Source organism: Rhamphochromis longiceps, linkage group LG19, assembly GCF_057381845.1.
Source record: "Rhamphochromis longiceps isolate RC_006_pf linkage group LG19, R_longiceps_female_GT1.1, whole genome shotgun sequence".
In the NCBI taxonomy this organism is placed as follows: Eukaryota; Metazoa; Chordata; class Actinopteri; order Cichliformes; family Cichlidae; genus Rhamphochromis; species Rhamphochromis longiceps.
The window spans coordinates 18,595,967-18,607,890 of record NC_140575.1 but is presented as its reverse complement, the minus strand read 5'-3'; the positions used below and the strand labels follow the sequence as shown (position 1 = coordinate 18,607,890).

Here is an 11,924-nt window from a genome sequence, read left to right as displayed (position 1 = left end):
AATTAAAAAAAATAATCATATTTAATATGACAAAAATCAAAACCACGCACACTTTCACTGAAATGTTAACATTCCAGTTTACAGATGTTTACAGGTTGACTCCCATGGGTCGTGAAGCTGGATGTAATGCATGCCCTGCACTTGTCCTCTGATGGTATTGATGCTCTTAATATTGCTGGTGGCTTTCAATCTGATTCACTTTGTCTGAGAGTTCATCGAGTGAGACACAGAGTCAAAGAAAAAGCAAGTTTTGACTTAACCTTGAAGTGACTGAGTGGGCTCTTTTGCATGGAAACATAATCCGTTTACATGAGAAGACAAAGTTTGTCCTGTTTTTATGAATTAACAACAAATCTTGTTCGAGATTTGAATACTCAGTTTCATGGGAGCAACATTAGCCTCCCTACTTTGTTTAGATTTGAAACACCGGGAGATCCTTGTGTCTTTGAGTAGAACCTTTGAGTAGAACTGATGGTACTGTTTTTTATCATTTCTGGAAGAACATCAAGATATGGTACCAATCACCAGTTAGTGGAACAAGGATATGGGACAGGTGTGTGAAATATATAAATGCTTTTTTAAAATTTATTCATTTGTGTTACTGAAACAATGAAATTTTGATTTAAAATGACGTATTTCTATAAAAAAATATATCAGGATATTTAATGCCCCTGCTCAGTTTTTTCAGTTGCTAAGATAGTTTGGCTCGGGCTGAGACACAAAGTAAAGACAGATATTTCTTTCATTTTTAAGAAAAAGGATATGCTTTCTGCTCAGCTCCTGAATGGTTGACTGTACTTTTTTCTGGAACACAATCTGAGCTTCACACATGCAGGCATCCTCGGTTATTTCACTCCTCATTTCCTCTGAAAGAGTAAAATAAAATTATTGAGACAGTCAAATAATATCACAGGTGTTTTTTCATGTCTTCTCAGCTCTCCACTTGTTTAAGGATCAACAGCAGCAACCAACATGTTTTAAACCTTTCAAAGAATCAGGGCTCAATAAGTAAACTGTTTTAAAGATTAATAAATCTTATGAATCTTAGATGTTATTTTTAATAAAAAGAGTTGGTGGTTATTGATAAGATGATATGCATCAGAAGAACCAACATGATTTGTCCTTTGTGAGGGAGATCAGATCATAAACATGGATTTCATGACATATAATCAATGCTTAAAGAAATACTATTCACATGTACAACATATATGTACTACAAATAGCAATGAAAAAAAAAAAAGAAACAAGAAACAGTAATAACAGGTAATAACTCCAGTCAAAGATTTTTCTTTAGTTGGGCCAGAGTTCTCCATCACAAAATTTCCACTCCAGTTCCAGCATCTCATGTCATAATCTTTGCTGGACCAGCACATGTAATGCTTGCCACTGATCTTCGTTAGCTGTAGACTTTTCCACAAAATGAAGGATGCAAAATGAAAAACACAAAACATTAATACATAGATATCATTGCAAAAAAATGTAAACTTAAATGGGAAGATTCAGTATTATAGGCTTGACCATGTTCCCAAGCAGATACAATGGAATTTATTATATCTGTATTATAGACTGTATATAAAGGATGGCATGACATGTGCTGTTACTCATGGGTTTTGACTGCTGATGTTTGATTGTTTGTTTGCTTAGGGGGTTGAGTTTTTTCTTTTTTGTTTTTTGACAAATAAAGAAGGAGGGCTGAGTTATTGGCTAATGCCATTAAGCTTGGTTAGTAGTCTACATCCATAAACTGTACAGGTCTGTACATTTCAGATTTTTCTTTATTCGTTTGGTCTGCATCACAAAGCAAGTTATATCCTTTGTAGGTTAATTCAATTAAAATGCTCCAAAAGGCACCAACAGAACAAATACAGTCAACATGTTCAGTTCTATGACTCCAATTTGCCAGAGGTGAGCCTATCAAACACCAATAGGCCATCGCTATGACCAACAAACATGAACAGCATCAATGACCAGAATTAACTGTTGGTCAGATGGAGTCTATGTTGCCACTGCATTAGGTAAATTATCCATAAGGCATATAACAAATATCACTCATGTCAATGCTTATGTTAAATAGCAATGTCCTCCCTACCCTCAGGTAAAGTGGGTGCTCAGATAGATGTGGTAGAACCTGTGGGATTTCCAATCACTCAGACACCAGGGATCACATAATAGGTATAAATCTTTGAGCTCATCCAGATTTTTACATACAAATTCCATTTAGGAAAATAGTGAAGCCTATAGACACTGTCAGAGAATATGACTGTAAATACAAATATAATACTGGCATCTCACCTTTGAGGGCTTACCGAAACCATGTGCCACATCTCTTAGTAAAACAATATTGCATATCCACCATATCAGTTGCACATTACAGAAAACCTAGGCTTGAAGATTTATGCTGACAAAAAGGTAAAATTCTTACGGGAACATGTTTTCTGGTCTGTATTCAACACATATCCTTCTCGACACTTGCATGTGTAAGAAACACCGTTGTTGATACAAATATGCTGGCAGTCATGTCCCTGAGCGCAAGCATCTGAACCTGCAATAATATTAATTGACTTGGTTATTCTGTCAACCGCAGCTTTGTTCTCATTCTCATAATACGAGGCATGGCTTAAAAAGTTATCCACTCCCACTCAGTTGGAGAGAAATCCATTTAAATTTGGCTGACCTCCCCTGAAGATTATCTTCTTATGCACCTCTTGTCAAATGCCACTGTTAAGTTTCGGTCACTCCCGTTCTGACGACATGCCAGATTGAATTTGCACTTTCAAAATGAACCTCAAGTATGCACAGAGAGCAAACATCCAATTCTTTGTTAAACTGACCAGACTTTCATTTTGGGAATCATTACTGTTGATAAGAGCTGGCGCCTCTAAAACCTAGCTCTTATTAACAACAGCGGAGGGTCTGAAGTATCAAAACCTACAGGCTTCAGGTTAATAGTACAACCATAAGGACTTTTGTTATTTTTCTGGCATTCACAGGGACATTCACAATGCCTGCCATTGTGCCAGCATGTACCCATGCACATTGGATTAAGAAGAAGGAGCCAATTCTTGATCACCAAACAATTCTGCCAAATTAGTTCTCTGCAAATTTGTCCACTTCCTTAAAATGTTATTCGAGTTAAAGCATCTCATGCTGATTCTAGGTGTGTTTTACAGGCACCATCCAACCAAGAGATGATACTAGTGAAGGCCCTTACAGCCTCTTGGTTGGCTTGAAACCTAACATATGTCACAGATGGGCTGGAGGCAGACCTGAGGTGCACAAGAAGATTACTTTAAAGCAGAAACTGTACAAATGTACATTCTTATGAGCTTTTTATGAGAGGTGTCACAGAACTTTTTGATGACACATTAACATTAGGTCCCCCTGAATCATTTTTCTAGCATTATATATCATGCATAATACTTTTGTTTTGTACCTTTCTTTCCAAGCTCCTTAGACTATAATACATTTGCTCCACAATTTCTTGAATCTTTATGGCATAACAAAATATTCTAAGAAATTTAAAAACAAATCTTTCTTACGTGAGCAAGTTTTCTGATCCACGTTCAGCACATATCCCACTCGACATTTGCAGATGTATGAATTCCCACTATTAACACATATGTTCTGGCAGTCATGTCCCTGGGCACACGCATCTGAACTGGAACCTGAAAAGAAACACTCATCCCCTCAGCACCTCATGATAAAACAAATAATCAGTTGTCTGTATAAAGAATACTTGGTTAGGCCTCAATCACAAAGGCTTAGATACCAGTCAGTAGCCCACTGCCAACCACCAGTTACTATGGAAAAATGTGTGTTATCCGGCCAATTGGCAAATATTTCCTGACTGTTGCCAGATGAAATAAGAAAAAAAGATTGTGCTGCACCAAAAACCTCTTTGTGATTTGCTAGCCAACTGCCATGGTTGCCCACAGTCTGCATGAAAGATTTTGACCTGTCTGCAAACACTCCCTGTTTACTCTCCAAATTGCAGTGAAATTAGAAAATGTTAAAATCTTACTTTGAAGGAAAACAGTCTTTATTTCAAGTTTGCATCAAATCACACATCTCTATCACTTGGTGAGCAGTTTAAGATTATTTGCAGACAAGTCAATTCAATTCAGTTTTATTTATACAGCATCAAATCACAACAGGAGTCACCTCAAGTCTACTGGTGGTCACGGCAACTTGTAAGAAACTAGAGCAATCACTAAGAGGTTTTTGGTACAGCACCATATAACTCTTTGCAGCCTATTTAATACTAGAGACTACCAGCAACCTTCAGAAACCCCTCACCAACTCCTCACACGACACAGTTATCTCTAGCGAGTGGCATGTAGCAATCAGTTTCACAGTGACTGACAATCACTTGCAACTGATCAGGAATACACATTTTTTCACTTCTAACTGATGGTGTTCAGTCAGGGAAGCGCAGAGAGCTGTGTAACTCAAATCTCTTAAATCTTTCACTGAAAGAATAGAAGTAATTTCAGATCAGAACAATAGACCATGTGTACAAGAGATGATGAGTTTTGCTACACTAAAGATGAAAAACTACACTCTGGTGAAGTACAGCAGTTTTGTGGGCATGCTTTGAAATGCTGGATCACACCACTGATACCAAACAGACATACTGAAAAGTCTTACGTGAGCATGTTTTCTGGTCTGCATTCAAAACATATCCCACGTGACATTCACAGAGATACGAATCGTCACTGTGGACACAAATGTGCTGGCAATCATGTCCTTTTGCACAAAAGTCCAACCCTGTAAAGAAACAGCTCCACATCTGACTGACTTATACTGATGACACGATCCAATCCACTTCTATTGTTAAAAACTCTCCTTTAGTTTATGAAAAACAAACATATTGAGATTTAAGTTTCTTACGTGAGCATGTTTTCTGGTCTGGATTCAATGTGTATCCCATTTTACATTTGCACATGTATGAATCACCAGTGCTGAAACAAATGTGCTGGCAGTCATGTCCCTGGGGACATGTATCTGAACCTGGAAGAAAAAAACTTTAACATCTACCTGGTTCAGTCACAGAGTTCAACAAAGCAGACTCTGAAGCAAAACCAAGACACATCTGAATTGTAAGGATCCAGGTTCTCACGTGAGCATGTTTTCTTATCTGGATTCAATACATATCCCACTCGACATTTGCAGATGTATGAGTCATCACTGTTAACACAAGTGTGCTGGCAATCATGACCGTGGGCACATGGATCAGAACCTGAAAAGAGATCACACGTGATGTGATGTTTTATATAATCAGAGCTAAGCTTTGGCCTTTTGGTGACTGGCAATTTTGCCTTTTAGAGTTAATGTTAAAAGACCAAAACAGAATAGTTCAGTAAACAATACATGAGAATATTAGCTTTATGCAGTCCTTGCCAAAGTGAGTTAAAAATATTTTACCCTTTGGTCTGTCAGTTCCTGTCTACCAAACTTGCTGCCATTAAAAATAATAACAACAAACAACCTCATCCTTATTCTGGGAGCATGAAAAACAAAATTTCTTGATCACAAAGGCCCATTATATAAAATTTATTCTTACGTAAACATGTTTTTGATCTGAATTTAACATATATTCCTCATGACATGTGCAGAGGTATGGATCATTATCACTGGCACAAATATGTTTGCACTCATTTTTCTGGTCACATATCACAAATCTGAAAAGAGTCACTTGTACACTTGCTTGTATCTTTAGCCCCTGAACGTTATTATGGGTCAGTATTTTATAAATAAATGTTAAATGAAGCTGGCACTCCCAGCTTAATGTCCTCATCTGGCCATCCCTACATAAACTGAGCGACGTGCATATGGAGAATTGCGATTCACAATTCACGCACTTACATCTTCTCGTAACTTTGTGTGTGTGTGTGTGTGTGTGTGTGTGTGGGGGGGGGGGGGGGGGGGTGAAGATCTCTGTCTAAATAAATAAATCTGGGTAAATTCCCAGATGCAAGATAATTCTTAATTTTATTGGGGGGGGGGGGGGGTCATAACCCACCTAACCCCCCTGGAAATTTCACCCCTGGCATACATCTGCATGTTTTCTGGTCTGCATTCAACATTAACCCATCTTGATACATACCAAGGTAAGAATCTCTATTGACAGCAGCAGTTCCTGAACTTGTGGCGCTTATTACAGGCGCTGTCATGTGCTCGATGCCTTAGCTTGAAGTCTCCCTTAAACTGTTTGCTCTGTGATTTGACCACAGATCTCAATCAAATGAGAGGAAACATCAGTTCTTATGTGTGCTTCTTCTTAGTACTGGTTTCTAATATTCACCTGACAGGCCAAAGTCTGAAGGTCGGGATAGATTTTACTTACTTCCAGACCATGGGAAATACAATGTGCTGAAAGGTTAAGGTGAGTTTTTTTAATGTCCAAACCCAAAAATCAAACTCAGCACAATTAACAACATTATTAATAAATATGAATTCTCAAAAGCAAATCAATTGATAAAAAAAATCATATACTTACGTGAGCATGTTTTCTGGTCCGCATTCAGTACATATCCAACTCGACACTTGCAGGTGTACGAGTCATCACTGTTGATACAAATGTGTTGGCAGTCATTTCCCCGGGCACATGGATCTGAACCTGGAAAGAAACACGCATTCACGTTTGAGTGAAAGAGTTTTCAGTTTACAAATAACAGCTAAGAAGGCTTTTCTGCACCCATTAGAGTTTGTGCCGCTCATTAATGCAGGCTTTCACCATGCCCTGCTTATTTAATTTGTGCTGAATAGTGTTTGTCCTAATCTATTTAGAGCAACCCAAAACATTAGTAACAAGAGTTGGTATGCAGTGTGTGTGTCTTCAGAACAAAGTGCCCAAACCAGCTAATGTTCAAAAGGAGTTTCACAACATGTGAAATTTTGAAATAAGTTTTCCTTTCTTATCCAGATTACAGTTAAAAAATATAAGTTTTAGTTGTGTCTACTACTGTGGTAGATGGGACGCATACAGCCAAAATCCAAATTTCATATGGTTAAAAAAAATTATTTCATACATCTATCCATTTTGCTTGCTACTTATCCGCCTTAGTGTAGATGGGTGGGCTTTAACCTGGGAAGTATACCTGGGACGGATCAGCTTTAATGAACCATCCATTTACAAAACAGATGAACAGCTCAAGATATTTTCGAAAAGTATTTCCACAATCATCCAAAATTAATGCAATAAAGCATATAAATCCATCTACTTTGTCAGTAACAAAGCTCTAAAACCGACCTCTTGACTTGGATAAAATTAACAGTTCCTTAAAATGATCCATTCTTAATGACTGTTAGCACAACACAAATGCTTCCTGCACCTCCTTCTCTGCAATTTTCAGTTTTAATATCATTCAATATAAAATAAATCAAATCTGAAATAAAGTTTCAACCTACCCCCCTTAGAATCATCTTATTTTATAGGAACTTTTTTCCAAATTCCTTGTAATGTGAGCACCCAGATGGGCCTGGATCAAAGAGAGTCTCGGGATCAGTGGATGATCCAAGTATGAGCCAGCAGATGAGTTCACTGTACTAAGCACAATAATCATGGATGTTCTGCTCTCAAGTTTAGTAAATATGAGTTTATATATACTCCCAATGCCTCTGTTCATGCACAGGAAGAATATGAAAGTGAGGCAGATAAAATGCTTAAAGTATATAAGGTATAATTCACATTGTCACTGCAGATGACTTTTGTTTGGTATGTTCTTCAAATATCATCATATTTGAGGCAGTTGGATTTATTGTGATTATATTTAAAGGTTATACAAAGAAACTACAGCTAGACAATAAGCCTGGTAAATATAGAAAAATAGGAAAGAATATAGGTAAAAAATGAGATCTTTCATATACTATAACGTGGTTTGACCAGTTAGTTACCCATACCACATGGTTATAATGCCCTTGAAAGTTTACAAAAAATGCCTTTTATTAAATCTTTCCCAGTGGATTATAAGAAAACAAATCAAACATCCAGGACACCAATGCATGTTTCTGTTGGGGGGATGGTAAAAAAAAGAAAAAAGGTTAAACAATGGATATAAATGTGAAGAAAAACATAAAGACTCTTACGTGAGCATGTTTTCATGTCCAGGTTAAGGATGTAGCCCGGGCGACACTTACAGTTGTAAGAGTCGCCACTGTTGACACAAATATGCTGGCAGTTGTGTCCCTGAGCACATGGCTCCAAACCTGAAAAGAAACACTCCAGTGTCTGATTGGCTTAGGTCTAGTGATTCATTGAAATCAATTATTTTGTGTTGCGCATCTATGTTAGTATGCTGCAAGTATGCTTCTAGCAATCTGCATCATGCAAATTAGATTCATCTCTGTGCTTCAGCTACAGTGATGTTATAGCAAAGAGTTATTTGTGAAGAAAGAGGTGTTTTTAAATTCAAGTTTCCAGAACTTAAAAAAAGACAATTCCATGAAGTACAAGTCAAACAGATAAAATCCAAACACAAATATTTGCATATTAAAAGCATGTTAAAAGTCTTGCAAAGTTTGACATAATGTATAATGGTGCATGGCTAGCATAAGAAATAGACTTTGTTAGTTTGTGTGGAACCACAATTTGGAAGGAGAAACTAAGCTTGGCATTTTTATATCAACAGTTTTTTTAACTGAAAAACCTTGAAATTTCCACTTAAAATGATTTTACTCAAATAAAATAATTATTTTACTTTTTATGATACGTGGCTATTAATTTCATGTGAGAGGCTGCGAAGGCCATAATTGGAGAGCACCTGAGCAGGCCTGCAGGTAACTAAGCAAGGCACATGTCATGAGGCGCAAACTGCAATGCTGCACGTGAAGCGGAGCACGCTCTCTGTGAAAATAAAGACAGCATCATATCAGGTTTCAACCATTTTAAGGTATCAAAGTACTTCGAGTTTCCTCCAAGTCAGCAGATCAACCAGTGACAGGAGGTTGGTCTTCTCTTTTAAGTTGGTTAGTATAACTTGTGCGTGTTTAATTCCGGCAACATCAACACCATTCTTACTTTCTCTCCATCTGAATGGCTATAGTTAATGATGCCCTTTTTGGAGGTAAATCACTAGTTACCTTGTCCTTGTTCTAAAGAAGAGGACTGTAACTTTAGAATGGAGATTCCCTCTATGGTGCTGCCCATACAATCACAGCTGAATAAAAGAAGGATGGCTCTGACGTACCGTTGTTTCCTTTATCATCATGCTCATTTATTCTGTTACCCTCCTTCCTGCTATCTAGGCTGTAATCATCACTTCCAGGATCTACACGTTTATCCTCACTCCCATCATCATCATCATCATCTTCATCCTTACCACACAAAGTTTCCCTAAATTTGGAAGTGAGCTTCTCTATGACACCATAAGTCTCCACATAGAAGACATGGTCATCATAAGGTTGGCTGGCCATGAGTCGGAGGGACGCCACATCAGCTCTGTCTACTCCCACAGCGTAGATCTCGATTCCTGCTGCTCGTGCTGATGCTGACACTTCCTCCACCTTGTCCTGGGGCCTCCCATCTGTCACTATGATGGCCACCTTGGCGATGCTTGCAGAGCCAGCTCGGGCTCCTGCCTCCATGGTGAAAGCTTTGTCCATGGCCGTCTTAATGGCCATCCCTGTCATGGTGCCTGAAGCAAGGGGCTCAACACGGGCCAGTGCCTGCTTCACATGGGACTTGTCAGAATATGTGTTCAGCAGAAACTCGATTTGCACGGTGCTGGCATAATTGACGAGGCCTACTCGAGTGGCATCAGAGCCAATGGCCAAACTGTCCACCATGTCCACCAGGAACTCCTTGGCTTTTTCAAACTCAGCAGGACGTACACTGCGGGAGCTGTCAATGATGAAAACCAGATCTAGTGGTCGATTTCTGCAGTTGGTTCTTGTTGCTTTAAGAAAAAAAATAGCATGTTTTTGTGGTTTTTAATGAAAATCAGTTTATCTTAAGACAAGCACTGCAACAGTTACTGCAAAGTTTTATTTTCAGTCACAAATCAAAACTCATTCTAGAAATTAAACAGATTTATTAATGTTTCAGTTTAGTACCTGCATTAGTTCTGATGGATCCTCTGGAGTCTCCAGCAGGCTTCCAGGATCCAAGCGGTGCAGCTTTGTCTTGCAGCGGTGAAAGCAGCTTTGGACTTTTTTGTAGTGGCTGAGACGTGGAATATGTGCCAGCATCTTTGCCAAGCAACAAAGAAAAGTTAAGAGGGAAAAGAATTAAAGCTCTGGCTGCTTTAATTTAGTGCAAAAAGAGAAGAAAAAGCAACAAAACACCAGTCATGCTAAAAATAATTTTCGATGACCTTTTTCTATAAATGATTCTAGAAACGTACAATTTAAGTAGGTAATGAATCTGAGCAAGTCTGAGCAGTTAACCAGTAAGTGAAGGGATAAGCAGAATTATAAATTAGTACAATAGATAAGTGATGATTAATTGGTTAAAACAACTCAGTAAATATATGCCAAAGAGATTAAACCGTTAGCTAATAGTATGTAATAAAAATAAGCGAGTGACAAACAGTGCAGCTAACTGAAACTATGACTGAAGTGAAATTGTGAGTAGAAAAAAAGGTATGGCAGTACAGGTAGACACTTACAAACTAGTTACAAACGAGTTAAACAGTAGATTACCATTTAATAGAAGAAAGGCGTGTTAACCGATAAACTGTTAAACTATACAGAAAAAAAGTTGTTAAACATAAAAGATAAACAAAACAAAGTCGTTTCTTGAACGTAAAATTATTTATTATTATCAAAATATAATGGATAAGCAAAGAAACTGTTAGTTTGTCTAGATAATTAGACAAACAACAGATTGTTAGTAGTAACAAAAAGATTGCTTGCTTTAAAAAAGGTTTTTGGACATATATTTTAAGCACTATTTAAATTCACTTTAGTTTCAAAAGTCACCTACATAAAAAGTAGAATAAAGAAACTATTAAGTTTCAAAAAGTAATCAGTTACAACAAAGTTAAGAAATTATCTACTGTTATTGTGAATTTATATTATAAAGAAATATATACAAAGTGAGAGCAAAGGACCATTGCACACTGCGTCCACAGCAGGTGGATGGATATCACGTCCTTCCTGTCAGGTAGTTGTTGGTACCTGCTCGCGCCTTCCGCTGCTCCTGGACTCCTTGGACGGTAAAATCATCCGCCTGGTGCTGGTGAAATTTTTCGTCATTTAGTGCTTCGTCGGAGGTTTGGACAGTAGATCTGTTATCGTCGAGGCGCCCATAGAACTTCGGGGGGACCTGCGGGGACACTCGTGGAATTGGGGGCGTAATGTGCGACCGGGGCTGTGAGAAAGTGCCTAAAGATCCCGGTGCCAGGACAACGCCGATAACGCAGACCAGTCCCCACATTAATGAAGCCATGTCTGTTTTCTGCGGTCCTCCTCAGGGTGCCCTCTGGGTGTCCGCTGCTACAGCTGGATGTAACGTCTTTATATGATCTGCTCCACGGCCCATAGGGCGTGGGAACCGGAGGCCCAATCCGTATAGGAGGGCGGTTTCAAAGCAAAAGCTGCTCTTAGTTTCCTGTAACAGTGCAGTGCGACATAACGTGACAAAATAAAATAATCCTACTAATTAATTAATTACATATAAATGTGGGAAATATATGAAAATGCATAGAATATTATAAATATTATTTTGAGAAATACCAAAGAAGAAAATAAAAAAATACAGATTAGGCGTTTGTATAATGTATAATATCATTCTTACTTCTTTTGACTTAAGGAATTTGATTTGAGTTCGATAGCTTAATCCTCACATCTTTCACCGAGTTGATCAGGTCCCATGATCCTCACTTTCAATACTGAATGTAACAGAAACAGTTTTTGCAACATCATTGAAACAGCGCTCTAGCTATAGTGAATGATAGCATTTCTAGTGATTGATTTCATTAAAG

General features: G+C 38.0%; 1 protein-coding gene across 1 annotated transcript; it reads right to left on the bottom strand.

Annotated features, from left to right (window-relative positions):
* Positions 1–594: 594 nt before the first annotated feature.
* Positions 595–11,465, bottom strand: LOC146646524 (uncharacterized). Its single transcript, XM_085391160.1, has 11 exons — positions 11,119–11,465; positions 10,054–10,188; positions 9,321–9,896; positions 8,089–8,208; positions 6,500–6,619; positions 5,120–5,239; positions 4,891–5,010; positions 4,648–4,767; positions 3,540–3,665; positions 2,423–2,542; positions 595–866 (listed from the first exon to the last, which is right to left on the bottom strand). The coding sequence occupies exons 1-11, from the start codon at positions 11,387–11,389 to the stop codon at positions 685–687; spliced, it is 2,010 nt and encodes a 669-aa protein (XP_085247286.1). The 5' UTR covers positions 11,390–11,465; the 3' UTR covers positions 595–684.
* Between the last annotated feature and the right edge of the window lie 459 nt (positions 11,466–11,924).

Excerpts from the sequence above, each read along its gene's own strand:
- LOC146646524 (XM_085391160.1), bottom strand. The coding sequence starts at position 11,389 with ATGGCTTCATTAATGTGGGGACTGGTCTGCGTTATCGGCGTTGTCCTG. Across the intron at positions 4,768-4,890 it reads AGACCAGAAAACATGCTCAC|GGTTGGACTTTTGTGCAAAA; the intron begins GTAAGAAACTTA and ends GTTTCTTTACAG. Across the intron at positions 2,543-3,539 it reads GGATCAGAAAACTTGCTCAC|GTTCAGATGCTTGCGCTCAG; the intron begins GTAAGAAAGATT and ends ATATTATTGCAG.